Source organism: Castor canadensis, chromosome 13 (genome assembly GCF_047511655.1).
Source record: "Castor canadensis chromosome 13, mCasCan1.hap1v2, whole genome shotgun sequence".
NCBI classification, from domain to species: domain Eukaryota; kingdom Metazoa; phylum Chordata; class Mammalia; order Rodentia; family Castoridae; genus Castor; species Castor canadensis.
This window is the reverse complement of record NC_133398.1, coordinates 51,244,282-51,272,170: the sequence shown is the minus strand read 5'-3', so window position 1 is coordinate 51,272,170 and position 27,889 is coordinate 51,244,282. Positions and strand designations below refer to the sequence as shown.

At 36.3% G+C, this 27,889-nt stretch overlaps 1 protein-coding gene across 5 annotated transcripts in view; it reads left to right on the top strand.

The window, feature by feature from the left end:
- Focad (focadhesin) overlaps positions 1–27,889 on the top strand; it is a 285,307-nt gene that overhangs the window by 192,699 nt on the left and 64,719 nt on the right. For all 5 annotated transcript variants that reach the window (XM_074051714.1, XM_074051713.1, XM_074051711.1 and 2 more), the window contains 2 exons: positions 23,049–23,141; positions 27,754–27,842. In XM_074051714.1, coding sequence (XP_073907815.1) covers positions 23,049–23,141; positions 27,754–27,842 — 182 coding nt within the window. The remainder of the gene's footprint in view (positions 1–23,048; positions 23,142–27,753; positions 27,843–27,889) is intronic.

Sequence of the window (27,889 nt, the reverse complement as noted above, 5' to 3'; positions counted from 1 at the left end):
GAGAACATTTAAAAACTATATTTGGATCCTTCCAAGATTACTTTCAATAACTCTTAACTCTTCTCCTTGCTTCTGGCCTTTCTTTCATTGCAGGCTGCTTGGTATTTTTTCCAGATGAAATGTCTTCAAATTCTACTTTGATTCCCACTGCTACTCTATTCCAAGTCTCTTTTATTTTAAAGTCTTTCTTGAGGATTTCAGTTTGTTTACTAACTCACTGGTTGGTGGACCTTTGGGTTGCTTCTGGGTTTTGGTTATCATGACTTAGCGCTGCTATAAACATTCTCGTGCAGGTCTCTGTGTCTGGACATCTGTTTTCATTTATTTTAAATAAATAAATAGGAGTGAGATTGATAGGTTATGTGTTCATGTAGAGCTTTGTACAAAACTAACAGGCTTTTCCTAGTGGCTATCCCACTCTGCCTGCCCACCTGCCATACACAAGAGTTCTATGTTCTACCTCCATCTAGTTCTTGAGTCATTCTCGTAGGTATCTTTGTTGCTCATGTTCCATTCAGATGTTTTCTTCCATGAGGTGTATGCTCTGATATTTTGCCTATTTTTTCCTTGAGTTTGGTTTGCAAGCAATAGTTCTTTTTATATTATGCACATAAATGATATATTGGAAGGGATTCTAATTTCCATTTTCTAACTTCTTTTTGTCTAACCTAAGATCACAAAGATTATATTTAATGTGTTTAATTTTTATTTTTCATTTTTTAAAAATTAAAGTATAATTCATATATCATAAAACTCACCCATTTAAGTGTACAATCCATTGTTTTCAGAATATCCATGGAGTTGTATAACAGTTACAATTTTAAAACAATTTTAACACCCCAAAAGAATATCCACTAGTAATTACATTCTAGTTTCTCCTTTCCTCAGCCTCTGGCAGCCACTGACATTTTGGACATTTCATATAAGCAGAATCATTTTTAGTATGGCTTCTTTCACTTGGTATAATGTTTTTTAAGGTTTATATGGTAGCCTGTATCAGTACTTTATTACTTTTTATGGTTGAGAAGTATTCTACTATAAGGACATACCACATCTAGTGTATCCATAATCAGTTTGTTGATAGCCTATGTTTTCTTGTAGAAGTTTTATCCTTTAGGCTTGCATTTTAGGCTGTGATTCTTTTGAGTTGATATTTGTATAAGATATGAGTTATACCATCTTTTCTTCACTTACCTAAGTACCTTTGTTAAAAATCCTTTGTCTGTATGTATGTTACCCTGTTGTGCTCCATTGTGTTCTGTATGTCTGTACTTTCACCAAGCCATACTGCTTAATTACTGACACTTTATAATGAATCTTGAAATGAAGCAGTATGAGTCTTTCAACCTTGTTTCTTTAAAAAAATATTTTGGCTGTTTTAAGCCCTTTGCTTTTTTTATGTAAGTTTTAAATCATCTTTGAGAAATTATTTTTAACAGTCCTGCCATGATTTTGATTATAAATGCATTGAATCTGAAGGTCAACTTGGGAAAGACTTAACATGTTAGTAACAGTGCATCACTGTACACAGGAACAAGGTATCTTTCCACTTAGATTTGCTATTTTTTTGTTTTCGTGTTACAAATTCTGAACTTATTTTATTAAATTTACATATTCCTAAGTGTTTTGATGAAAGTATTGCAATTAGACTTTATTTTTGGTTTGTTTATAATTTCCAAATATTGCTAGTATGTAAACACACAATTAATTTTCTTCTAGACATTCCTAAACCCACTTATAAATTCTTACAGATTTGTTTGTTTTTAATGTTTTCTATGACTAGAGGTGGTTTCAGTGAATAATTTCTTACTTGTATGCCTCCAATTCCTTTTTCAGTGCCCGATTTCAATGCTTCAGGTCTCCACCACAGTGATAATAGGACTGTTGAGAGTGGATGTTCTCCTGTTATTCATAGTATTAGGGAAAGGCATCCAGTGTCTCATCATTTTCATCATTTGAGATGACGCCAGTATAATTAGTGTCTCATCTCACCTTGAAGCACTTTTCTTTTAGTCCTAAATTGCTGAGAATTTTTATCATAAATAGATATTGAATTTTTCAGATGCCTTTTTCTGTATGTATTAAGATATGATGAATTATTTTGATTGATTTTCTGAAACTAACCCTGCATTCCTAGTATAAACTCTACTTGATCATAATTTTCCTTCTATTTTTTATATTGCTACATTCTATTTGCTAATACTCTGTTAAGGATTTTTGTATCTTTGCCCATGAGGAATATTGTTCTGTAGTTTTCTTATAATATCTTGTCAGGTTATATTATGAGGGTAATTGTATCCTAGTAAAGTGAGTTGTATAACATTCCCTTCTCTTTTGTTTCCTGAAAGAATTTGTGTAGTCTTGTTATTAACTTTTTTTTAAGTCTTTGGTAAAATTTCCTAGTGAAACTATCTGGGCCTGGAGTTTTCTTTATAAAAATGTTTGTAACTATGAGTTCCATTTATTTAATGTATGTGAGACCATTCCTTCTAACTTTTTACCTCTTTATGTCTCTGTCTTGACCTATAGATCCTGAAGAGAGGATTAAGGGAGACCAGCATACATCACAGTTAGTTTCTGTTTTCCTTTCTAAAGAATAAACACCAGAAATCAGGGAATTTGTTTTGTTCACGTGTACACAGTGTTTGATATTCCTGGAACACAGCAGAGTTACTAATTATTTTAATCCTTTTCAATCTTGCATATGTTCATAGTTATTTTATAATTTCCTTTTTTCAGAAATGTTAAATTAGTGTCAAGTCTTATACAGTCATGTATTACATAAGGCCATGTCAATCAATAATGAGCCATAAAAAATAGTCCAATAAGATTATATTGCTTAAAGTTCGGTGTGGTATAACATGGTTGTAATCCTAGTACTTGGGAGACTGAGGCAAGAGGATCATAAGTTTGAGGCCAGCTTAGACTTCTTAGTGAGACCCCTTCTAACAAAACAAAAGAACAATAAAACCCAACAGGACTATATCTCTTAGTAATGTCATAGCCATGCTTGTTTGTGTAAGCACACTCTGTGATGTTCCTGCAACAACAAAATAACCTAATGAAGCATATGTCCAGCATATCTCCACCACTGGTTAGGTAATACATTACTATAATTGATAGGCTCTTACTAAGAAATATGATCTTGCTGTCACTGATCATGCCCTTATATACTCTTTTCATTCCTATGGTTTAGCCACCCCTCCTGTTTTCCATCCCCAAAGAATAAATGTCTTCCTTTTGGATATTCTATATCCTTTCAATAGCTACAAATACAGGTGAATGAGTCAACAAATTGCTAAAAGAGATTAGTTTTGAATGGAGATGTGCTTTGCGCCCTATATTTTTTTAATAGATAGACTTTTTAGAGCAGTTTTTAAGTTCATAGCAAAATTGAGGGGAAAGTATGACCATTCCTATATATCCCTCTACCTGTCGTACCTCCTGTCCCCACACACCACCTAAGTGTGTGGATGAACCTACAGTGTCACATCATTATCACCAAAAGTCCATACTTCACATTACTTTTGAGGTTAAACATTCTGTGGGTTTGAATAAAAGCACTGCTATGTGTACATCATTGTAATTATTGAATAGTTTCATTGCCTTAAAAATGCCCTGTTCATCCCTCTCTCCTCCCTAATTCCAGGTAACTACTGACCTTTTTTCTGTCTCTATAGTTTTGTCTTTTCCAGACTGTCATATAGTTGGTATCATACAGTATGTGTGATTTTTCACACCTTGGTAGCTTGTTTTTCTTTCAGCACTGAATAATATTCCATTGTCTAGAAGTATCACAGTTTAACTTTCCATTTACCTACTGATCTCTTCGTTGCTTCCAAGTTTTAAAAGATATGAATAAAGCTACTTTAAAGTTGGCATGCAGATTTTTTTTTTGTAGCCATAGTTTTCAACTCCTTAGGAGAAATACTAAAGAACATAATTGCTGGATTATATGGTAAGAATGTGTTCGGTTTTATAAGAAACTGCCAAACTGTTTTCCAAAATGGTAGTATCATTTTGTATTCTCACCAACATTTAATGACAGCTCCTGTTGGTCCACATTCTTATAGCCATTCAATGTTCTGTTCTGAATTTTGGCTGTTCTAATAGGTAGGCAGTCATCCTTGATGAAATATGATAGGGAACATCTATTCAAATGCTTATATTTTATCTATGTATCTTTTTTGGTGAGATTTCTTATCTATGGCCTTTTAAAAATTGGGTTGCTTTCACCCTCCTGACACCTTGCTTTTGGACTTCCAGCTTCCAGAACCGTGACAAAGTAAATTTTTGTTGCTTATGCTACCCAGTCTTAGACCTAGCAAACTGACATATGCATTATTAACTAACATATGGTTATTCTGGTTTGTTTCTAAAGTCACATATAAAATGGAAGGGGAGATATGGATCAGAAATAACCAAATGACATAGTCAAGTTGAGGGTGAATTATGAGATTAAAAGTCCAATTTCTCAAGAGATTCCTGCACACCCATGTTGATTGCGGCGCTGTTCACAGTGGCTCTGTGTTATGAAATCAGTCAAGGTGCCTATCAACAGATGAATGTTATGAAGAAGAATGAAATTATATCATTTGCAGAAAAATGGATGGAACTGGAGGTCATTATGTCAAGTGAACTAAGCCAGACTAAAACAAATACCAAATGCTTTTCATATGTGGAAGCTAGAGCTAAAGAAAAAAACTGAGCATGAGTATAAATGGGGGACCATCTGGGGAAGAACTTAACAGGAGGTGGGAATTGGAAGAGAGGATGTGGGGAATAATGTGATAATGTATGGAGAAGTCATAATGAAGCTCATTTGAGAAATGCAAGAAGGATAAAAAATAAGGTAGGGGATAAGAAAAGTAGAGAAGGTGAATATGATCAGAGTTTATTTGGAGACATCCCAGTGGAAGCCCCCACAGTACAGTTAATATGCACTAGTAAAAATGGGAAAAATCCAATTTCCCATCTTTCACTTAAAGTTATTGGGATAGTCAATTGGAAGAGGCAAAATGCTCACCCATAGGCTTTTCCTTGGTGTTTTGCTTTTGTTTTGTTTGTTTCTGATGTAAATTTTACTTAGTGTCTCTTGGGAATGAAAATTATGTGATCGAGATCATTGACTCCCCAATTTCTATTCATTCTAATTCTTAGCAGGTCTTGTATTCTTTTGGGAGCTCATTTTCCGCCTTTAATTTCATCTTCCTTACAAAGCAGCCTTTACAGTGCCAGTGGTGGTGACTTGTGTTTGTGACAGGATCTTTCTCTAGTCTAGGCTGGCCTGGTACTCTCTGTCCTCTTTTCTCAGCCTTGAAGTGCTGGGATTACAGGCATATGTCTCCTCACCCACAAAAACATTTTAAAACACATGTGTAATCATTCCCCTCTTTGCTACACCTTTCTCTTAAAACCCTTTTTTCTGTGAAAAAATTTCACATTGACCATCTATGGCAAGGATGAGTTCTCAGGTTGTACACATATTTAGTAATTCTTAGATAATTTTTGTTTCTCAAACATTCCATAGTTCCATGCCTTTGCACAAGCCATCCCTGTGTCAGGAATATACTTTGGTGCTCTCTCAGTCATCTTCAGTCACTTTTTACTTTGCAGTGCTGGGGATGGAAGCCAGGGCCTTGCATATATTAAAAATTGGGTTTCTTCCTTTATCAGATAATGCCTTTTCCTGACATTGTCTCCTAGTCTACTATTTATCTTTTCATTCTTTTGACAGTGTCTTTTGCATAGAAAATTTTTTTTTTTAATTTTAATGGAGTCTTGCTTTCTTTTATGGGTCGGCCTTTGGCGTTATTTCTAAAAACCAAACTCAAGAGCATAGATTTTTCTCTTATGCCATCTTTTCAGAATGTTTTGTAGTGTTGTCTATTTTGAGTTATTTTAGATCAGTGATCTATTTTGACTTATTTTGTAGAAGAGTGTAAGGTTTGTATCTAGATTATATTTCTTTTTTCTCCTGAAGATTTCTAGTTGTTCCACCATCATCTGTTGAACATAAAAAGATCTTTTCCCTGTTATATTGCCTTTGGTCCTTTGTCAAAGATCAGTTCACTATCTCTGTATGGTGTTTCTGGGCTTTTAAATCTGTTCCATTGATCTATTTCTCTCATTAATTACCAATATCACACTGATTACTATAGATTTGTAGTAAGTCTTGAACTTGGATAGTGAAACTCCTCCAACTTTGATCTTCAGTGTTGTCCCTCTGTGTCTTTTCCATTAACATATGAACTTGAGAATGAGTTTGTTGAGATCTGTGAAATAACTTGATGGGGTTTTTATGGGACTGCACTTAATCTGTATGTCAAATTGTGAAAACTGATTTCTTTTTAACAGTGTTGAATCTTCCTATCTTTTGTTTTCTTAACTCATCATTTATTTCTTTTATCAGAGTTTTATTTTTCATATAGATCTTGTATTTAATTTTGTAGCTATTAATATAAATGGCATTATGTTTTAAATTTTGACATCTATTTTTTCATTGCTGTTATATAGGAAAGTGTGCATTTATATTAAGTTTGTATTCTGAACCTTGCTGTAGTCACTTGTGAGTTCTTGGGGTTTTTTGGTCATTTTAAAAAAAGTTTTCTTTATTGACACTCATGTCATCTGTGAAAAAAATAGCCTATTTCCTCCTTCCCTTCATTATTCATTTTACTTTCTCTTTTTACTTTTTTTTGGTGGTACTGGGGTTTGAACTCAGGGCCTCACACTTGCTGGGTAGGTGCTTTGCGACTTGAGCCACTCCACGAGTCCTAGATCTGAGTATCAGTAACTCTTTTGCCCAGGCTGACATCAAACCTCAGTCCTCCCATCTCCAACTCTTGCATTGATGGGATTATAAGGATGAGTCGTCCTCCCTGGCCCTTTCCTTCTATCTTAAAAAAAGTCTTTTAAAATTTATTGAAAGACAAGTCTATTGACAATAAATTCCATCAGCTTTGTTTGCATGAGAGAGTATATTTTCCTTTATTTTTGAAAGATCATTTTATAGGGTATAGAAGTCTACATTGCTAGTTTTGTTCATCAAATGATTAAAATATTTTACTGTGCTTTTTTTTTTTCTTTCGCATGGTATCTGAGAGGAAGTTGACTGTGATTCTTACCTTTGATCCTTTCAAAGGAAGGTATTTTCCCTTTGACTCTTTTTTTTTTTTCGGAATATTGTTCTTTACCTTTGATTTTCTGTGGTTCAAATGTGATATAGCTACCTGTAGGTTATGGGGCATTTATCCTGTTTGGTGTTGTCTAATCCCCCACTATCTGGTTTGCTTCTAACATTAATTTATGGAAATTCTTCCATCATTATTGTTTCAAATAATTTCCCTATTCCTTTCTCTTTTTCTTCTCCTTCTGGAATTCCTATTACATGTATGTTACGCTTTTGGAATTTTCCCACAACCCTTGGATAGTCTGTTTTCTTTTGTCTGTTTTTTGGGTTTTTTTTTTTTTTTTTTCTCTCTTACTTTTCAGTTCTGGAGATTTTTGTTGAGGCATCAACCTCAGAGACTTTCTCCTTAGGTGCGTCCAGTGTACTAATAAACCCACTAGAGGCATTGTTCACTAATGTTACAGAGTTTTTGATCTCTAGCATTTCTTCCTGCTTTTTTCTCAGATTTTTTTTTCCTGTCTCCTTACATTGTCCATCTGTTCTTGCATATTGTCCAGGTTTATCCCTTATAGCCATGGCATATTAATCATGGCTGTTTTAAATTCTCAGTTTGATGATTTCAACATCTCTGACATGTCTGCCTGTGGTTCTGATTCTTGCTTTGTTTCTTCAAACTGTTTTTTGCCTTTATGTATATATATTTACAGTTTTTCCCTGATAACTTTTACTAGGTAAAAGAAATTGAAGTAAATAGACCATTAGTATTATAGTGGTAAGGTGTGTGTGTTGGGGGGGTGTGTGGAAGCATTCTGTAGTCAGATAGTTGGATCTCAATTTCTTAATGAACTTGTAACTATCACAAGTGCTATTCAGTTTCTTCTACTCCCTTAGGTGGAGCACGATGGATAGATTGGGTGGGAGTTCTATATTTCTCTTCTACATTGAAGGCTAAAGGATGTTGTAGGTGGGTATTTCCCTTACCTCAGGTTAATCAGGTGCTGATAAAACTCCGTTAGGAGCTGGGCATAGAGAAGTACACCTTTGATCCCAGTACTTGGGAAGCTTAGGAAGGAAGATTGTGAATTTGAGAACAGTCTGAACTATATAGTGAGACTTTAAAATAAAACCCCAAAAATGACAATAAATACTCCATTAGATTAAGAAAATGTGGTGTTTATATATAGTTGAATTTTACTCAGCCACAAAGAAGAGTGGTATTTGGCATTCTCAGGTAAAGGGATAAAACTGGAGAACATCATCTTAAGTGAGTCAGCCAGGTTCAGAAGGCCAAAAGTGACATGTTTTCTCTCATCTATGGAATATGGACCTAACACAAATATAGCAGTATTATGAAACACTGGTCACACTAAGGGGAGGTCACACGTAGGAGGGGTAGGGGAACTAGAAACTTGAATAGGGTTGATATACTCTCTACATAAGAATGAATATAGAAATCTTAAACTGACTGAAACTACCGTAAGAAAGGAACTAAGGTAGAATGAAGACTATTAGAGGAGATAAACCAATTGGGGTTATAATACATCTATACAAGGAAATATCACAAAGAAACTCTTTGTGTAGCTACCTTTATCTCAAACAAGCTAAAATGTCATGTTTTTCATTTTATCCTTTCTCTTTTTTCATGTACATAATTGGAGAACAGGAGGGCAGAACAAGCCCTGCCCAGAGGGGAGTGCTGGCTCCAGCAGAAGGAGGGAGTTGTTGGGGAAAGGGGATATGAAGGTGAACATGATTCAAAAAATGTGTATGCATGTAGGTAAATGCAAAAATGATAACTGTTGAAATTACTCCAGGAATCGAAGAAGGGTGGAATGAAGAAGAATGGTAGAAGAGGTGAATTCATGTACAATATATTTGATACATTGTAAGAACCAGTATAAATGCCACAGGTATCCCCAACCATCACAACAATAAAGGAAAAAAATTACCATTAAAAAAAAAAAAGACTCTATCAGGATAGGCTTTGGTAAATAGTTTCTTCTGATTGCAGACCTGGGCGCCCTGGTGACTGATCTACACTGGGAACTTCTGATTCTCTGCCTTCTGTAACTGTAACATCAACTGGAACTTGAACTATATTATCAACTGTAGTTTAAGTTTTTCTAACCAGGCACTTGTTACCATGGAGGTTTCTACCTATGGGTTACTGTTCAGTAAGTTGTGATTCTCTGTTTGCCTATCTGTCATGGGGTCTGCATTTTGCTCTGTGATCTCAATTATCTTACAGATCTCAGATGAGCTATTGATTGTAATGTTATCCACAATGAATTCCTTTGAAATTCATTTTTTAAAAGTTTTTATCAATTTTTCTTAAAGTGCTATTCTGCAATGTTACTTTTGGAAGAAGAATCACAGTTCTCTGTCTGGATTTGGGTTTGATCTGACATAACAGAAAAGTCCTGCATAATTACTATCTTGTTTAGATTTCCCTAAATCTGAACTGCCCTCTCTCTTTGTTCCTTGGACCAGGGGTCCACTGTGGTCATTTCAGGTCTCCAAGCTCAGGTGACTATCTTTCTCTGCTCTGATTTATGCCTTCTTCTCATCCTGAGGTTCACTTTGCTCCTGTTGAGGAGGAAGCTGAAGGTGAATGTCAGTTTCCTTCTCTGGAATGTCATCCTCTGGCATTTCTAACTTTGACATGCCATTCTCACCTAAATTGGGTGATGCTGAAATGTCCCTGGACGAGAATGGCAATCTTCCTTCATTATTTTCTCCATTCCTAGGCACATGCAAATTTTTGTGATCCTGCCATTGCTACCCAACCATATTTCTGTCACAGCACTATGTAGTAAGCTGGGTTTTAAAAATTTTTTGTTTTAGAGAAACCGTGTCCAGACTTACTGAAAGCTCCACTCTGATTAAAATGTCTGGTTTTACATTCTGTCTTTTCTTCTTAAGTAATCATTTTTTGATTATTTTTGCTTTATAAATTAATTTTGTTTCTCCTCTGCTTTCTTTAGAATTTTTACCTAGATCCTCAAAGTTTTATGTGATATGAGCAATTACTTAAAATATAAGAAATATAATTTCTCCTTTTCTTTCAGCTCCTTCTTTATTTTAAAATATATTTCTTATGAAGTACATGGAATAGTGTTAGCATTCATGCAATATGAAACGATTAGATGAAAATTATGAATAATAATGGGGAGAAATTATATCTGTGCTTCTTATAGATTCTCCCTGGAAAATACTGTGAAAAGTATGGTTTGCTGTGTTTTAGATACTCCATAATTACCATGTGGATGTGAGTTGTTATGGTAACTGGGTTTCCCCCTTCTATTAAATAACAGAGTAAATGGTTGCTTGAGATGTGATTGAATTGTCAGCTTTCAAGCTAATGTTACCCTGATGGGAAATGGGGTGGGGTGGGGAGACAATAAAGAGAGAGGCATGGGGAGATGAAGAAAGAGAGAAAGGAGAATATTAAATGTCTCAAAAACACCTACAAAGAGATAGTGTCATTTTACTTCAAAAAGGTGTCCTTCATAAGCCCTCCCTTCTTATAATTTGTTAGGGGACAGGAATAACAAAAAGTTATTTTCTGCCAATGAGATTACTATTGACAAAAAACTGAAGCAATTTTTTGAAGCAAAATGAAACAGTGGGACATTGAGTGGCTTTTAGGGTCTCAAGCGCCAAGTACAAGTGGTTTTTCTTCTAGGCATGTGAGAAGAATGTTAACCAAACATTGTGACTCAGTATTCATTCGTCTTGGTTTGTATGTCTGTATAGCAACTGAAGTAAATACCTTAATCTTTTCAATTGTTCTATTCCTTGGCTTATTTGTTTGGTGATAATAAGAACATTTGATGACCATGAAAAATGCCTAATTTTGTGGAGTTCAGCTTCAATAATTAATAACAAATATTTAGTTTACCTGTCAATTTTTACATGTTGCTGTGCCTTTCCCATTCTAGTTTGATGAAGAACCTCACCCAGTTTGTCTAACTTGATTTATAGTATTTCTTGAAGGGTTGTTAAAATAGATACTAGCTTGTGTAGGTTATAATTGTATTTGTTAAGATCATTTAAGAGGCAGAATACACTACCAAGTTCCTGGGCAATATATTCTGAAAAGTAAGTAGCTAATTAGATGGGCATGTGGCCTTATGAGTAAAACATGCATCAGTGAGGAAAACATGACTACTGTTTCATTTTCTCTCCCAGTATTCCTCTACATTTGTGAACAGTATTTTTATGCAAAATATTTTGTGTTGAGATAGTACTTTTGGTGTACTTACTTAGAATCTATATGATACAAAAATGTTTAGGGAATATCAAAATATAAAGTTTATAATCCCTACTTTCAAATTTTGCCTTGTCACTCATTATGTACTTATCTTTAACTAAACATTTCCTGTCTAAAACATTTTGCACATACATTTATAAAATGAATTTATAAAATTTCAGATCACTGTGTCTTTAAAAATTTGTACTTGAGTTTAGCTGTATCAGATGGAAAATTTTTTGTTTCCAGAGTCACCGTATGTTGAACAACATAATATTTTTCTTACTTTTTTTTTATTGTTTATTTGTTGCGAGCACTTATGGTTCATTACCAATCGAGTACAGGTAAGCAGTACTCAGGAGACTCTTACTTCAGAGAACAGGATTTTATTCCAACAAATCCACATGGCACTCTCCCAAGGATCCTAATGTCCTGTCCTCTGTTACCCCAGCCAGCCAGGAACTTACTCAGGCCTTCCCCAAGCCTTGCTCACCATGCGACATTTTCTTAGGTGTTAAGGGGAGTCCAGCTGAGCTCTGGGGAATCCTTACAGCAGATCTGAGTTGCAGGTGGATCTCACAGTCTGCCGGTGACACCGGTCGTTGGGAGAAGGGGCGGTGCTCTCAAGCAGCGGCTGCCTCTGCGTCAGAGCTTCAGGATGGACTCCGACAGCACGTACTCCAGCATTCGGGAGGCGAGCAATGAGTGGTAGCAAGGCTTGGGTTTTTATGCTTGGTGGTGACCTCATGGTTGGTGTTATCGGTCTAGCCACCTAGATAGAAATGATATGTTCATTTACATATCAGCCTGTCATTCTCTGGCTTGGTTTCTTAGTCCTAATATACACTAGCTAATAATTCTTATTACAGCAGTTTTCCATACTTTAACACAATACAGTTAACCAATACAACAGCAATCTTATATGTGTTCACCATAATATTGTTTGGGCCACCTCTCCCCCTTATCTCCTCTCCCATCTCCCTTGCTTCCAGGCAGAACCTGTTCTGCTCTGTTCTCCAATTTTGTTGAAGAGAAAACATAAGAGATAATAACAAAGACATAGCATTTTTGCTAGCTTGAGATAAAGATAGCTATACAGAGAGATTCCTAGCATTGCTTCCATGCACTTGTGTATTGCAATCCACATTGGTTCATCTCTACCAGACCTCTTCTCTACTTCCTGGTCACCTTCTCATAGTGGCCTCTGCCACAATGATTACAAAGATTACACACTAAGATTACTTTGTTTGCTCCTCTACAGTGTGCACATCAAACACTTTCAAGTTTAGGTTTCCTTCCCTTTCCTTATTCCTCCTGTGTTCTCCCCGTAGTATGTGACCCATGTCCAATAATATTACTGTACTTGTTTTGGGTCTATAATCTGCATATGAGGGAGAATGTGATTTTTGACCTTCTGAGCCTGTCTAACTTCACTTAAGATGATGTTCTCCAGTTTCATCCATTTACCTGCAAATGACAAAATTTCATTCTTCTTTGTGGCTGAGAAAATTCCATTGTGTATAAATACCACATTTTCTTAATACATTTGTCAGTAGTGGGGCATCTTGGCTGTTTCCATAGCTTAGCTATTGTGAATAGTGTGGCAATAAACATGGGTGTGCAGATGCCTTTGGAATAACCTGAGTCGCATTCCTTTGGGTATATTCTAGGAGTGGTATTTCTGGATCATATAGTAGATCTGTGTTTAGTTTTTTAAGGAGTCTCCATATGGACAACATAATTTCATATAAGAATTTCTCCTTAGTAAAGGGAATGCTGTACATTTAATTCTGTTAAACTCAGCAGGTATGTAATTGAATGCCTGGACACTGTTATGGGCACCGTTCCAGGATGACCAGGACACAATCTCTGCCCCCTAGGATTGTGTGAGGTTAAGATTCATACACAAAAGGTCTAAAATGGAATTAGAAGAGTGTTACAGAAGAGACACACAGTGTACTAGAAGTATAGAGGTGAGAGAAATTATTTCAGTGAGTAGAAATGAGAGAAGATAAGGGCAGAGTAACAGTGAGGGCAAAGGTCCTATAAAGTACAGGACAAGTTCAGGAACTGGATTATACCTCAGTTTAACCAGAATAGAGTTGAACAGAGGAGCAAGAAATCAAGTGGGAAAATTAGTGAAGGATCTTGTCCAGCATAATTATTTCTTAAAGTAAAGGGTGTTCTTTTGATTCTAAAAAGATTTTGAACATGATACAAAAGAGTTTGGATATTATTCTTTAATGAGCCATCAAAGATTTTTGACAAGAAGTTCTTAATTAATGCAAAAGTAGCAGCGCCACTTACAATGTGTTAGAAGGAGGAGTGATTTTGGTTTGTTGGAAATCAGTTAAGTGGCATCATAGTAATCTAGGCAGGAATTAGCACTATGCCAAAGAGCCAAAGAGGAAGAAAGTAGGGACATACAGAATTTACATTTTAGAAGTAGGCTAGATAGTTGTTAGACTCATGAGAAACCTCAAGACAAATCAGAAGCTTCAAATGATAGTAACAAGGATATTGGTGATGATCATGACAGAATCAGGAAAGGTAAGAGGAAGAGTAAACTTTGAATGGTGATGAAAAACAACTGCACAGAGTGTAACAGATGGTAGGAGGTGATATTTGTAAAGCACATGTCAAAAACCAGTGATTTTTCTACCTATTTTTGATATTTTAATTAAAAATTTTATATGTTTTCAGTTTATTATAGATTTCTCTTTATTGCACAATTACACTAAATTTCATCTGACCATTTTCTCAACATTTTAAAGAAATGTGGGTAAATTAATAGTTTATTAGGATAGCACATTGCACTTAATTTATGAGGGCTCTCTATATACTCTCTAAAATATATAAAATTAAAAATAAAAATATTTTAATCAAATACAACTTTAGTATCAACCACATTATGTATGCAATGAAACAATATTATGCTTTTAGCAAAGAGTTTAGGCTCAGCTTCACATAGACCAACTTTTTTTTTTTTCATTTTTCTTTTATTATTCATATGTGCATACAAGGCTTGGTTCATTTCTCCCCCCTGCCCCCACCCCCTCCCTTACCACCCACTCCACCCTCTCCCGCTCCCACCCCTCAATACCCAGCAGAAACTATTTTGCCCTTATCTCTAATTTTGTTGTAGAGAGAGTATAAGCAATAATAGGAAGGAACAAGGGGTTTTGCTGGTTGAGATAAGGATAGCTATACAGGGCATTGACTCACATTGATTTCCTGTGCGTGGGTGTTACCTTCTAGGTTAATTCTTTTTGATCTAACCTTTTCTCTAGTTCCTGGTCCCCTTTTCCTATTGGCCTCAGTTGCTTTAAGGTATCTGCTTTAGTTTCTCTGCATTAAGGGCAACAAATGCTAGCTAGTTTTTTAGGTGTCTTACCTATCCTCACCCCTCCCTTGTGTGCTCTCGCTTTTATCATGTGCTCAAAGTCCAATCCACTTGTTGTGTTTGCCCTTGATCTAATGTCCACATATGAGGGAGAACATACGATTTTTGGTCTTTTGAGCCAGGCTAACCTCACTCAGAATGATGTTCTCCAATTCCATCCATTTACCAGCGAATGATAACATTTCGTTCTTCTTCATGGCTGCATAAAATTCCATTGTGTATAGATACCACATTTTCTTAATCCATTCGTCAGTGCTGGGGCATCTTGGCTGTTTCCATAACTTGGCTATTCACATAGACCAACTATTTCTTTGTTCTCCTTTCCCCCCAAATTACTATAACAACAAGTTCTAAGTTTCATGGGTTTTAACTTTTTTGTCATTCCCATACAAGGCAACTGTAAGAGGCATCAGGTTACTTACACAGCTCCTGCTCTCTGATTTCTGGGAGAGGTAGAATTACTGGGTTATCCGAATCTTCATCTCAGCTACCAGAATGTGATGGAACTCAGTGGACAGCAGTTCACGAGTTTGCCACAGTTCACTGCGGAATCTCTAGAGCAATTTTGCAAATTTTTCAAAGGTAAAATATGTTCTGTTCAAGTTTTTACTTGCTCTGGGACACATATAATATCCAGTCTTAACCAATGTAAAGAAGTCTATGTCCATATCCACTCATGGATCTCTTACCTCATTTCCTCAGATACCTCTGTATTTTTATAAATATACAATGCAAATAGGAAAAAAAGCAGGCATCATTATTTTTACATAAAGAGTAAGTTTCTTTACACTTTTTCTTCTTGCCATAGATCTGATTTATTTTCTGAGAAGGGGCATATAGAACTTTATTATACCTTGCTTTAGGAAGAATTGTCACAGTTTTTAAAGATTTTCTATTATTATTGTACTGGGGGTACATTGTGACATTTATAAAAGTTCTTACACTATATCATACTGAATTCACCCCTCTATCATTCTGTTATCTATGGGGTACCATGTGATATTCTAATACATGTGTATTCAACTTTATTGAGGTACAGTTTGCTTATAGTAACTTTCTCCTCTTTTAGCATACAGTTCTTTTATATGCTAAAGTTATTTTAAATTTTATAAAATTTATTTTCATTAGCATAAATTAATTGTACAAAGGGGTTTCATTGTGATATTTACAATATACTTAAAATGTACTTCAAATTCATCTCATCTGTATTACTCTCTTTTAACCACCCTTCCTCTTCCTCCATCCTTTTTAACATTTTTTGTTGGTTTTCATTGTGCTATTTTCATGCATATATATAATGTGCTTCTATAATATTTACTGCCCATCATCCTCTCCTTTCACCTTTCTCCAACCTGCTGGTTCCCCACTTCCAACAGTCCCCCTTTACAATCATGTCATATTATTATTATTTTTTTTTCATTTTTCTTTTATTATTCATATGTGCATACAAGGATTGGTTCATTTCTCCCCACTGCCCCCACCCCCTCCCTTACCACCCACTCCGCCCCCTCCCTCTCCCCCCCCCAATACCCAGCAGAAACTATTTTGCCCTTATTTCTAATTTTGTTGTAGAGAGGGTATAAGCAATAATAGGAAGGAACAAGGGGTTTTGCTGGTTGAGATAAGGATAGCTATACAGGGCATTGACTCACATTGATTTCCTGTGCGTGGGTGTTACCTTCCAGGTTAATTCTTTTTGATCTAACCTTTTCTCTAGTACCTGTTCCCCTTTTCCTATTGGCCTCAGTTGCTTTAAGGTGTCTGCTTTAGTTTCTCTGCGTTAAGGGCAACAAATGCTAGCTAGTTTTTTAGGTGTCTTACCTATCCTCATCCCTCCCTTGTGTGCTCTCGCTTTTATCATGTGCTCATAGTCCAATCCCCTTGTTGTGTTTGCCCTTGATCTAATGTCCACATATGCGGGAGAACATACGAGTTTTGGTTTTTTGAGCCAGGCTAACCTCACTCAGAATGATGTTCTCCAATTCCATCCATTTACCAGCGAATGATAACATTTCATTTACCAGCGAATGATAACATTTCGTTCTTCTTCATGGCTGCATAAAATTCCATTGTGTATAGATACCACATTTTCTTAATACATTCGACAGTGGTGGGACATCTTGGCTGTTTCCATAACTTGGCTATTGTGAATAGTGCCGCAATAAACATGATGTGCAAGTGCCTCTGGAGTAACAGTCTTTTGGGTATATCCCCAAGAGTGGTATTGCTGGATCAAATGGTAGATCGATGTCCAGCTTTTTAAGTAGCCTCCAGATTTTTTTCCAGAGTGGTTGTACTAGTCTACATTCCCACCAACAGTGTAAGAGGGTTCCTTTTTCCCCACATCCTCGCCAACACCTGTTGTTGGTGGTGTTGCTGATGATGGCTATTCTAACAGGGGTGAGGTGGAATCTTAGCGTGGTTTTAATTTGCATTTCCTTTATTGCTAGAGATGGTGAGCATTTTTTCATGTGTTTTCTGGCCATTTGAATTTCTTCTTTTGAGAAAGTTCTATTTAGTTCACATGCCCATTTCTTTATTGGTTCATTAGTTTTGGGAGAATTTAGTTTTTTAAGTTCCCTGTATATTCTGGTTATCAGTCCTTTGTCTGATGTATAGTTGGCAAATATTTTCTCCCACTCTGTGGGTGTTCTCTTCAGTTTAGAGACCATTTCTTTTGATGAACAGAAGCTTTTTAGTTTTATGAGGTCCCATTTATCTATGCTATCTCTTAGTTGCTGTGCTGCTGGGGTTTCATTGAGAAAGTTCTTACCTATACCTACTAACTCCAGAGTATTATGTCATATTATTATTTATATTTAGATCTGGATTCCACATATGAGTGAAAACATGTGATACTTGTCTTTCTGAGTTTATCTCTCTTAATATGATTGATCTCCATATAATTCTATCTATTTTTGAAAGTATATTCCTATAACCAGTACCACAGTAAAGATAAGAATAATCCTAACATCCTAAAAAAATTCCTTCACGCGCTTTTGTAGTCAGGCCTTTTCCCTTCTCCCATCTCCTGAAACTACAGTTTTCTTTTCTTTCCCTCTAATTAAAATTATAGCTTAAAGAGTCCTAGGTACCACCATAAAGTAGGCACAGATGACCAAGAGAGCTAAACTCCAAGCCTCCAGCCTTCACACTTATTTTATCTGGACAAGTTTTCTTCTTGGCTTTTAGTATTGTCATCTCAACATTCTATTTAAGATGAGTAGAAAATTTGCATAGCTAAATGTTTGAAAACGAGTACTTTGCAGTGTTCCTGATATAGCACTGAGCTGCCTTCATTCCCTATAGTCTATTGTCAGCATTAGCAGTCAATGAGGAAATTTTACAATAGAAATAAGATCATGCCATTCTTCTTAAACCTTATAATGACTCCCTAAAAGTGAGTCCTGAAAAGTGACCTAGAAGACCCTGAAGTCTCTGGCTGCCCTGTTAATTCACCAAGTTTTTTTCTTTCTCCCTTATTCTTCGTTCACCTTGTGTATTTTAGTTATTCTGCCTTCTTTCTGTTCCTCACACAGGTCAGCCATGTGCCTGCCTGAGAGTCTTTGCCATACTTTTGTTTTGTTTTGTTGTTGTTTGTTTGTTTTATTAATTGAAGTAATATTAATATAGCATACAGTTAACCACTTTAAATTTGAAAATGTACAATTAACTAGCATTTAGTTAATTGGGAAACATTCACAATGTTGTGCAATTATCATTGCAGTTAAGTTGCAAAACATTTTTATCATTTCCAAATGAAGCCTTATACCCATTTAATAGTCACTTCCCATTCCCCCTTCCTTCTTTTTTTTTTTTTCATTTATTCATGTGTGCATACAATGTTTGGGTCATTTCTCCCTCCACCACCTGTCTCCTCCCTTTCCTCCACCTCCCTCGCTTCCAGGCAAAAACTGTTCTGCTCTTTTCTCTAATTTTGTTGAAGAGAGAGTATGAACAATAATAAGAAGGACAAAGCATTTTTGCTAGTTGAGATAAGGATAGTTATACAGGGAGATTCCTCGCATTGCTTCCATGTACAAATGTGTTACATTCTAAGTTGATTCTTCTCGAACTGATCTTTTCTCTAGTTCGTGATCCCCTTCTCCTATTGGCCTCTGTCGCTTTAAAGTTTCTGCATTAGTTCATTTGCATTGAGGACATCAAATACTATCATGTTTTTTGGGTTTCTTACCTATCCTCATACCTCCCTTGTGTGCTGTCGCCTTATCACGTAGCCAAAGTTCAATCACCTTGCTGTTTTTGCCCTTGATCTAAAGTCTGCATATGAGGGAGAGCATATGATTTTTGGTCTTCTGAGGCTGGCTAACCTCGCTCAGAATGATGTTCTACAGTTCCATCCATTTACTTGCAAATAATAAGATTTCATTCTTCTTCATGGGTGAGTAGAATTCCATTGTGTATAAATACCACATTTTCATAATCCATTCATCAGTAATGGGGCATCTTGGCTGTTTCCATAACTTGGCTATTGTGAATAGCACTGCAATGAACATGGGTGTTCAAGTGCCTCTGGAGTAACCTGTGTTGCATTCCTTTGTCCCCCTTCCTTCTTCCCCTCTCCCCTACTCCCAGCCCTCAGCAACCACTAGACTCCTTTGTGCCTTGATAGGTTTAGCCATTCTGGATATTTCTTATAAATGGAATAATATGTGATCTTTTATATCTGGCTTCTTTCACTTTTGTTTTCAAGATTCATCCACAATACAATATTGTGGCAAGTAAGAGTACTTTATTCTTTTTATGGCTGAATAGTTATTTCATTTATGCATATACCATATTTTGTTCATTCATTCATCCATGAATACGTTTTGATTGTTTCCACCTTTTGGCTATTGTGAAAAAAGTGCTGCTATAATCATTTATGTACAATTATTTATTTGGAATTGTTTTAAATTCTACCTAGAAGTGTAACTGCTGGGTCTTATGGTATTTCTGTGTTCAATGTTTTAAAGAACCACCAAACTTTTCCATAATAGCTGAACAATTTTAGATTCCCAGCAACACTTACATTCTCACCTCCCATCAAGGTTTTGCTTACACTTTACCTTCTTAATGAGCTCTACTTTGATTGCCTGTTTAACCCTTTCACCTGCTCCTGTCCCCATTCTTACTTCATTAGCTTCCTTCTTCCTCTTGCATATTTTCTTAATATGGTCTCTTTCTTGGGCACATGTATAATGTTTCATTATATTCACTACCTATTTTGTATAGAAACAACTTCTTCTTTTTCTTCTCCTTCTCCTCCTCCTCCTCCTCTTCCCCCTCCCTTTCCCCCTCCCCCTCCCCCTCCCCCTCCTCCTCCTCCTCCTCTTCTTCTTCTTCTTCTTCTTCTTCTTCTTCTTCTTCTTCTTCTTCTTCTTCTTCTTCTTCTTCTTCTTCTTCTTCTTCTTCTTCTTCTTCTCTTCTTCTTCTTCTTCTTTCTTTCTTCTTCCTCTCCTCCTCTTCCTCTTTCTCCTCCTCTTCCTATTCCTCCTCATCATCTACCTCACTGGGTATTGAACTTGGGGCCTCATGCTTCCTAGATAGCTGCTCTACACTTGAGCAACTTGCCTGTGCTTTTTTCCATTGTTTTTTTTTTAGGTGGTACTGGAATTTGAACTCAGGGCTTTGTATTTGATCGGCAAGCACTCTACCACTTAAGCCACTCCTCCAGCCCAGCATTGGTTATTTTTGAGATAGGGTCTTGTTTTATGTCCTAGCCTGCCTAGACTGTGATCCTATTTTTGTTTCCCCATGTAGCTGGGGATGACAAGAGTGCACCACTGCATTTAGCCATTGGTTTGCTAAGATTATAGGCTTGAGCCACGGTGCCCAGCCTCTTACTCTTCTTGAAGACATAGGACCTACTTGTCTCAATAGTCCACCACACTGCTGTTATTGTAAGAGTGTATGTAGTTGGTTATAGAAAAAAATAAATTTCACACATTTATTAAAACTTGGTAACACAGTAGTTGAGAACCCTGCTTTATCATCTGCTGAGTAGCTACGTGGCAGCTTCATGATTCTAAATTATTTTGATTGGGATTCCTTCATTTTCTTCTCACAAATTAGACGTAATTTCTATACTTTATCAGTGCTAATTGAATTTATTTTTAATCATAGCAATGTTAGCCTAAAATATAGGCAACATGAGTGACTATATTGAGTTGAAATGCATCTTCAAAATTATCAGGGACACCTTTTTGCCTGTGACAAAACTGGAGTGTAAGCACATGACTCTCTTCAAGCTATTTCTCCAAGTCCTTTTCATTAAGGGGAAGAGCAAAAGAGTGAATTTTTAAAGAGACCCATTTATTCACAGCAAACTCCAGGAAACTCTTAAGATTATGGCTTAATCCCATAAAACAGGGGCTCCAGGGTGGCAACTAGTCTCTAATGCAGCCACTTTACCTGTGGTCAGATGAGCAGCAGGATTAGCTCAGCCTTTTGCTCATAACCTCCTTCTAAATAGGTTTCCTGGCATGACTTTGTTTTTAGAAGCTCAACATTTTATTTGTTCATTTTCATGTATGTTTTTCCTTAATCCTTTTCTTCTCTAACTCAAATTTAAGGAGCAATTGAGACCATTGTCTTCCCAAAACTTTCAGTGTTCTTTTCGCCAATTTGTTGAAGCTATCGACATTCTTAGTAGTGCAGTGAGACCCGTGGGTTATTTGGCAGGGAATCTGAAAATACTTTGAGCTTCTAAAGTTAAGAGGTAAAAGTTGGGGTTGTGGTGCTTGAGTGTTATTTCTGTTAAATCCAGGTCTCAAAATAGGGCTTAATGGTAGTTAAGAATTGATAGGAAAAAAGTTAAAGATTGCCCACATTTTGCAAAGAGAGAGCAGGGCCAAAAACTGATGAATGCCTCCCCAGCCGGATACATGGCCTATGTTACTGTTTGCTTCCTGAATAGCAAGACAAGAAGCAGGGATTGGAGGGTTCCTTCCTTCAAGGAATTTTGTGGACATTTTAATAAGATGTCCCCTACCCCACTTGGCAGAGTGAATATTATTCAGAAAAAGAAGAGATTAACCTTTGTAATTTTTTCAAGTTCATTTCATGGTCTGAGTATCCATTTCATACTGTTGGAGTATCTAATTTTCAAAAAAGCAGCAGTGGCATGAGAAGTGATTAATAGCAGTCAGAATTAATTTCTTTGTACTCTTCATTCTCTTAGAAATCTATTTGTGCCCATCTCTAGCTCTCCTGCTAGCCAGAAAGCTCTCTGCATACATGAACTGATTGATAATCCTCATATCCTTCCACAGTACCTTGCAAAGTAGACTTTCATGAAGGCTGAGATTAAAGAACATCTGGAGGCCATGGGAACTTTCTATATATATATATATTCAGGGAGGCTGTTAACCTTATCACAAGACACTGGAAAGAATTCTTTAATGCAATGAAAAGTTCTTAAGCACTATCATGATTCTGTTGTAATTATGTATATATTTCTCTCTGTCTCCTCCCCTACCAAGGACACAGACTAAAGTTAGATGAGATAACTTACAGGAAGCATGACATCTGATGCACTGTAACTGTTTTTCTTGAGTGATCCTTCTTTAACAGAAGCAGACTCTATATTTGTTGCAAGATAGCTGTATACTAATGGATAGAAACAGAAATGACTATGAAAACCAGATGTTTTGCATGGGTCTCTATTCAGAAATAAGATTTCAATATGGGCATATATCATTTTTCTCCTGTTTACCTAAACTGATGAAAGGGCATTTATCTAGTGGTATGCACAATTGCTATATGCAGGACTCATCTGTGTGCTCTTACCACCATGGTTTTTATACAACATGATATTTCTTTTGGCAATTTAAGTTTATTACTTCAGAAATTGTCATATTTGAAATACAGGATATAGGCAATATTTATTTTTATTTAAAATTGCTAGGGGGATTTGTTAGACAATACTCAGTTCCCCAACTTTGGAAGAGGTTTTACAACACCCTCCCCCTCAATTTTCAAGGATGGATTTTTATTACACATACATTTCAACTTGTTATTATTATAGGATTGTATTTGCTTTAATTTAGGAAATTCCAGGCACTTTGTCTTCATAAGACTCCAAATTCTTTTCCTCTGGGACTATCCAAAAGATATTATTTGTGGTTCTGATCTTGGATTGTTTGTTTTTGAGTTTAAGTCACTTAAATAAAAGAAAAGAAAGAATTGGTGACATGATTTTAATTTTATTCTGTTGTAACTCTGTGTAATCTAACATATCCTGGTACATTTTTCCACAGGTCCACATCCAGCTTTCAGAATGGCACCATGCACTTTTTCTTCCACAAGCATGGCTTGCATATATGAATCGAGCTTATCATGCCATTTTACAGGTAAGAATACTATGATGGGGGAGGAAAGAGGGAGTTTTTTGCAGGCAGCATTTCGTCCTGATCGGAAATTTTACTGAAACTACATATTTAATGTGAAAGCACTTGGGAAAACAGCAGTATCAAAAATGCAATGGTTGTTTTTGCTATGAGGAATGTGAGCTGATGTTCATAGTTGCACTTAAAATTTCAATATGGATGCCTCGGAGATTTGTGTCTCCCATCCAGAGTTTCCTCCTGACCTCCACCCTTTCTGTCCTGGTGCCTTCTGAAAGCCTCCCAAACTGATGTATATCTTTCTTTATCCTGTGTTTCCTCAAGTTGGGCCTGCCTGCAGCTCCAGCCTTATCTCTTCACACCCCATCCCCACACCCATATGTCTGTTTCAGTCTTGCTTTATGTCTTTTCTGAAACTTGCCATGTCTCTCTAACCTCTTGGCTCTTGCACACACTGTTTTTTCCTGTCTCAGACCCTGACATTCCCTATTTGTTCCCACCTAATTTCGACTTGTTTTTGGAATCAATTTCTCTGGAAAGACACTTGCGTGTCTTATCTCCCCACCCCTTCTCTGTATGCCCCTCTATGTTCTTTCTTAGCAGCTGTGCTTCCCTCTTTGAAGCCCTTACTACAGTGATTGTTTATCTGGGGCCTCCCATTGTCTCTGTGATCATCCAGGGCAGAAGTGTGTTTGCTTCTCTGATGTCTCTGCTACCTGATACATAAGCATCTAAAACATAATTGTTGCTTGCTAAATAGATGAGCTATACTCAACTTGATTCCATTTACTCTAGTACTATTATAAGTGATAGTTTAAGAATTTTTAAATTGCAGATATATTTTTGTCATTTGGGGGCTACATGAAACAGTAGAAGAAAGCAACTAGCTCAGTTCTTTTTCCTTGCTTAAAAGTCATTGTTAAGGATAATAGAAAAATGTGATTCTACTTAAGTAACTTATGTCCTAGATTGAGATTTTCATGGATGATAAAAGATAATCATCCATGACCTTTAATTATATGATGATTAAAGATAACAACTGTCCTATAAAGTGGAGTGGGAGAGTGAAACTGGAGGGTTGCGGTTAGATAAGGTGGTAAGAATGACTGAGTGTCTAGGCACTGTTATATTCTCATCTCAAAGTAAAATCCTGCTGCAAGAGAGTTTATTGAGTCTAGAATTTAGAAAACACTGATTATCTTCAGAGATTCTGATTCATTAGAACTTAGTAGAGGACCAGGAACCTCCAGGTTTTATAAGCCACCAGGTGTGCTTAATGCAATTAGTCTAGCCTCACTTTGAACAACACTGTTTCAGATGTTCCCCCAAATGTGCTGTAATCTGCATTTCAAAGATGCTTCTTTGGAATCCCTATTTTCTTTTGCTCATCATTATTTTATTCTGATTTCAGCCTAGTAGTGTCTATTTTGAGTAATTTTTGTGAGTAAATAAATGAATTAAACCTGTCTCTACATGTTTCTTTAACATCACTATACACAACCATGGCTAGTTCTAGTTTTTATTCAAGAAGGGTGAGATTGCAGGTTAGGATGCTCATTTCCTCACATTCCTGCTTCCTGCAGTAGTTTTTTAGTGTTTTCCTTCACCAAACGTTTATGGCGAAGGCCCAGTGCTGAGTGCATGGGATGCAAAGGAGAATAAAGCACTCCTCCCAGCTAGTGATTTCTCAGTTCAGTGAGGGAGGATAACATTTCCAGTAGCAATCCCAGTACAACATCTTCAGTGGTTCTAAGAAAAGAGGGAACGGATGTTCCCTACCTGGAGAAGGTAATAATAGTTCCTCCTGAAGAGTGAAGAATTTTATTTAGCCCTTAGTGTAAGAAAGGCTGAACTGAATATATTATGGTGTAATTCTTACAGATGATTTGCAGTTGATTAAAAAAAAAAAAACTCCATTTTTCCCATCAGAGCTACATTTATTGAATAATTAGTGTGTATCCAACACTTAACATATATTATTTCACTTAATCTTTACAAAGACCCATTGAAGTGTGTGTTTTTAAACCCATGAATAATTAGATTATAGATGGGGGAAGCAAATGGCTCAAAACCCAGTAGTTAGTAAATGAATTGGAACTTAACTAGGATTTGTTGGACTCCATAGCCTCAGCCTTTTCTTCTGTATCACATATTTTCACTAACACTATCATTAGTTGTAGTAATAAATAATGCAAATTGGTTTAATATTTTAAAGGACAGATGTATTTATGAAAAGTCTGGTGACTGATTTTTAGAATACAGGCCTGTGATTCTACTTTTCTATTGTTTTAGTGATAGCACATTTTTTTTGTCTTTTAAGATCTCTTTACTTTGGATTTCTATTAAGTCCAGTGGCATTGACAATTAGTGACAAAAGAAGTAAAACTGAAGGGCTTCAGTAAAAACTAAGGCTTCAGGCTTAGCCATCTGCTTCCAGCCTTATCTTAACATTTCCACAGAAACATGGGATTTTTAATTAGAAGTATTATCAGTGTGGTTGACTTATGGGAAGTATATGGATATTTTCCCATCAAGATGAAAAATGCAGATGCGAACTGATTGACTCTTCAAAGACCATCTCGGTAAGAAACTTTCTAAGGTCTCCTTTACCTTGTTTACCATCCCTTCTGTGATGCTGAGCAAGTTCATGTCTCCAGCCTCTGTGAAATAGTCTCTTTGGAATTGTGAGTATAACCTCAAACAGCAGACAGGGATGAAAGCAGATTGACTATAGCCACTCATCTCTTGATCAACTAGCCACAAAACAGTCTGAAATCAAAGTCAAGGTCAGTAACTGAGACCCGCTAATATATAGCTCTTTGACGGTTGAAAGATTTTTTTCTTTTTTGTTATATTATTTGCATTACTGGTGCTGGGGATTGAAATCAGGGCCTTGCACATGCCAAGCATATTCTACCAGTCAGCTATATCCCTAACCCCTATTATTTATTTTTAATGTACACTGAAGAACTGGGTGAAATTGCTCACTATAATCAGCAAGCTCTTGGTGATATACGCTAGAGACAAAAATTAAGAGGAATGGATAGAGTACTAGGTGGAATTAATAGTCAATCCAAAAATCTCAGTTCAGGTTATCATGTCAGCCTGTTCTCTCCCCATTTCCTCCTCTTTGTCAGAAGTAGAGATGACTTTGTTGAATGCTGCTGGAAATAGGCTAATTGGATCTGGATAAGTAACCTAACACAGACTGGGTAGAAGAAGGTAGGGAGACATTCCAGAAAGAAGCTCTGAGAAAGAAAAATATGAAACTTACTAAGTCACAATAGAATGGTTGTACTGGTTTGTGACTACAGGGAAGATTAGAAAAGTTGGCCTTCTTAGGAATCTGCACATATTCTGGATTTCTTATGCTTGCATACTTCCAGGTTTTTAACCATCTAATTTCTTGTTCCTTTTTTTTGGAAAATCATTATATGAAATAGACGTCTTGGGAATAAATGGGCATAATTTAAGAAGCACAACTAGCAGAGATTGGCAATAAAAATATTCTCTTTTACTTCCCCTGCCCTCTTGAGGAGGCCAATATAATTGTTAAATATTAATATTAATATTTTTAGTTTGGTCATTTATGATACTTCCTTCCAAAAGACAGAGGGGAGAATAAAAGAGCCAGGTTTTCTCTTTTAAAATATGGAGATAAGGACAAATATGATTGTAATAAATAAACTGTGTAGAGTGCCCACCAAATATGGAAGTGCCTGAACAGGTGAGCAGGGTACTGTGTGCTACAAGTTGTGCTAGATATAAGGATCACTGCTAATGAAAATGCAAACCAGCAGACTACTTCTGAAAATGGTTAGGCATTACTCTGTGTTCTTACATAAAATGTGAATACTCACAGAAAACAAAGAAAGAAGGAAGGAAAGAAGGGGGGAAGAAGGACAAAATGTGAATCCTTGTCTAATTTAGGATCCATCAATAAATTAGTATTTTAATTACAGTTAAATAGCATAATTGGTGATAGAGTAAAGGGGGAAATAACTGATCCCAATAACCTTGAGTGTGAAATAATGGAAAGGATAATAAGCATTTGAAAGTCTTAAAGAGACAATATTAGCTATATTTTTGTTACATTGTGGAAGTCAAGAACTATGGTATCTGTTTTTGTAAGTTCACTCAAGAAATAGAAATGTAGTGTGAAGCTGATTCTGAATAGCTTTTGTTACATGTCATATGGATCTTAAGTGTGACTTCTCATCTAACTCATTTTCTACCAATCTGTTATAATACTAATGCCCAACCCCAATCTTCATACACTGTCAGCTAAAAATGATCAATTGCTGACAAAGTCAAATCATTACCATATAGGGGACATTTCAAAGGGGACCCATGAAATTCAAATCTGCTTTAATAGCTATCCCTAAATGAAGTTCTGTGTACTACATTTGCCAATCATACAAGCTCTTCAAGATGTACCTCTGGTGAATGCAGAAATACCTGAGCACTAATATGACTTTTTCTCCTTACTCATCCTCTCCCATGATCTCATATCCTATCAGAATATTATAATCAACTGGGAAAGGGTCTGTTTCCCAAAGAAATTTTCAGTTCATTCTGGATCGAGTTCACATGCTGATTTTTGCTGTGTTGTTTGCAGGGAAGAATAGGAGAGCTAGAGCTGCAGTTAAAACATGGAAAAGAAGGACCTGAAGAGGTACAATACAAAAGCTGCACAGCCTGGCTTTGGTAAGTGGATGGTGTTCTGCTGCTCATCATTGCCATGGGAAATGAGT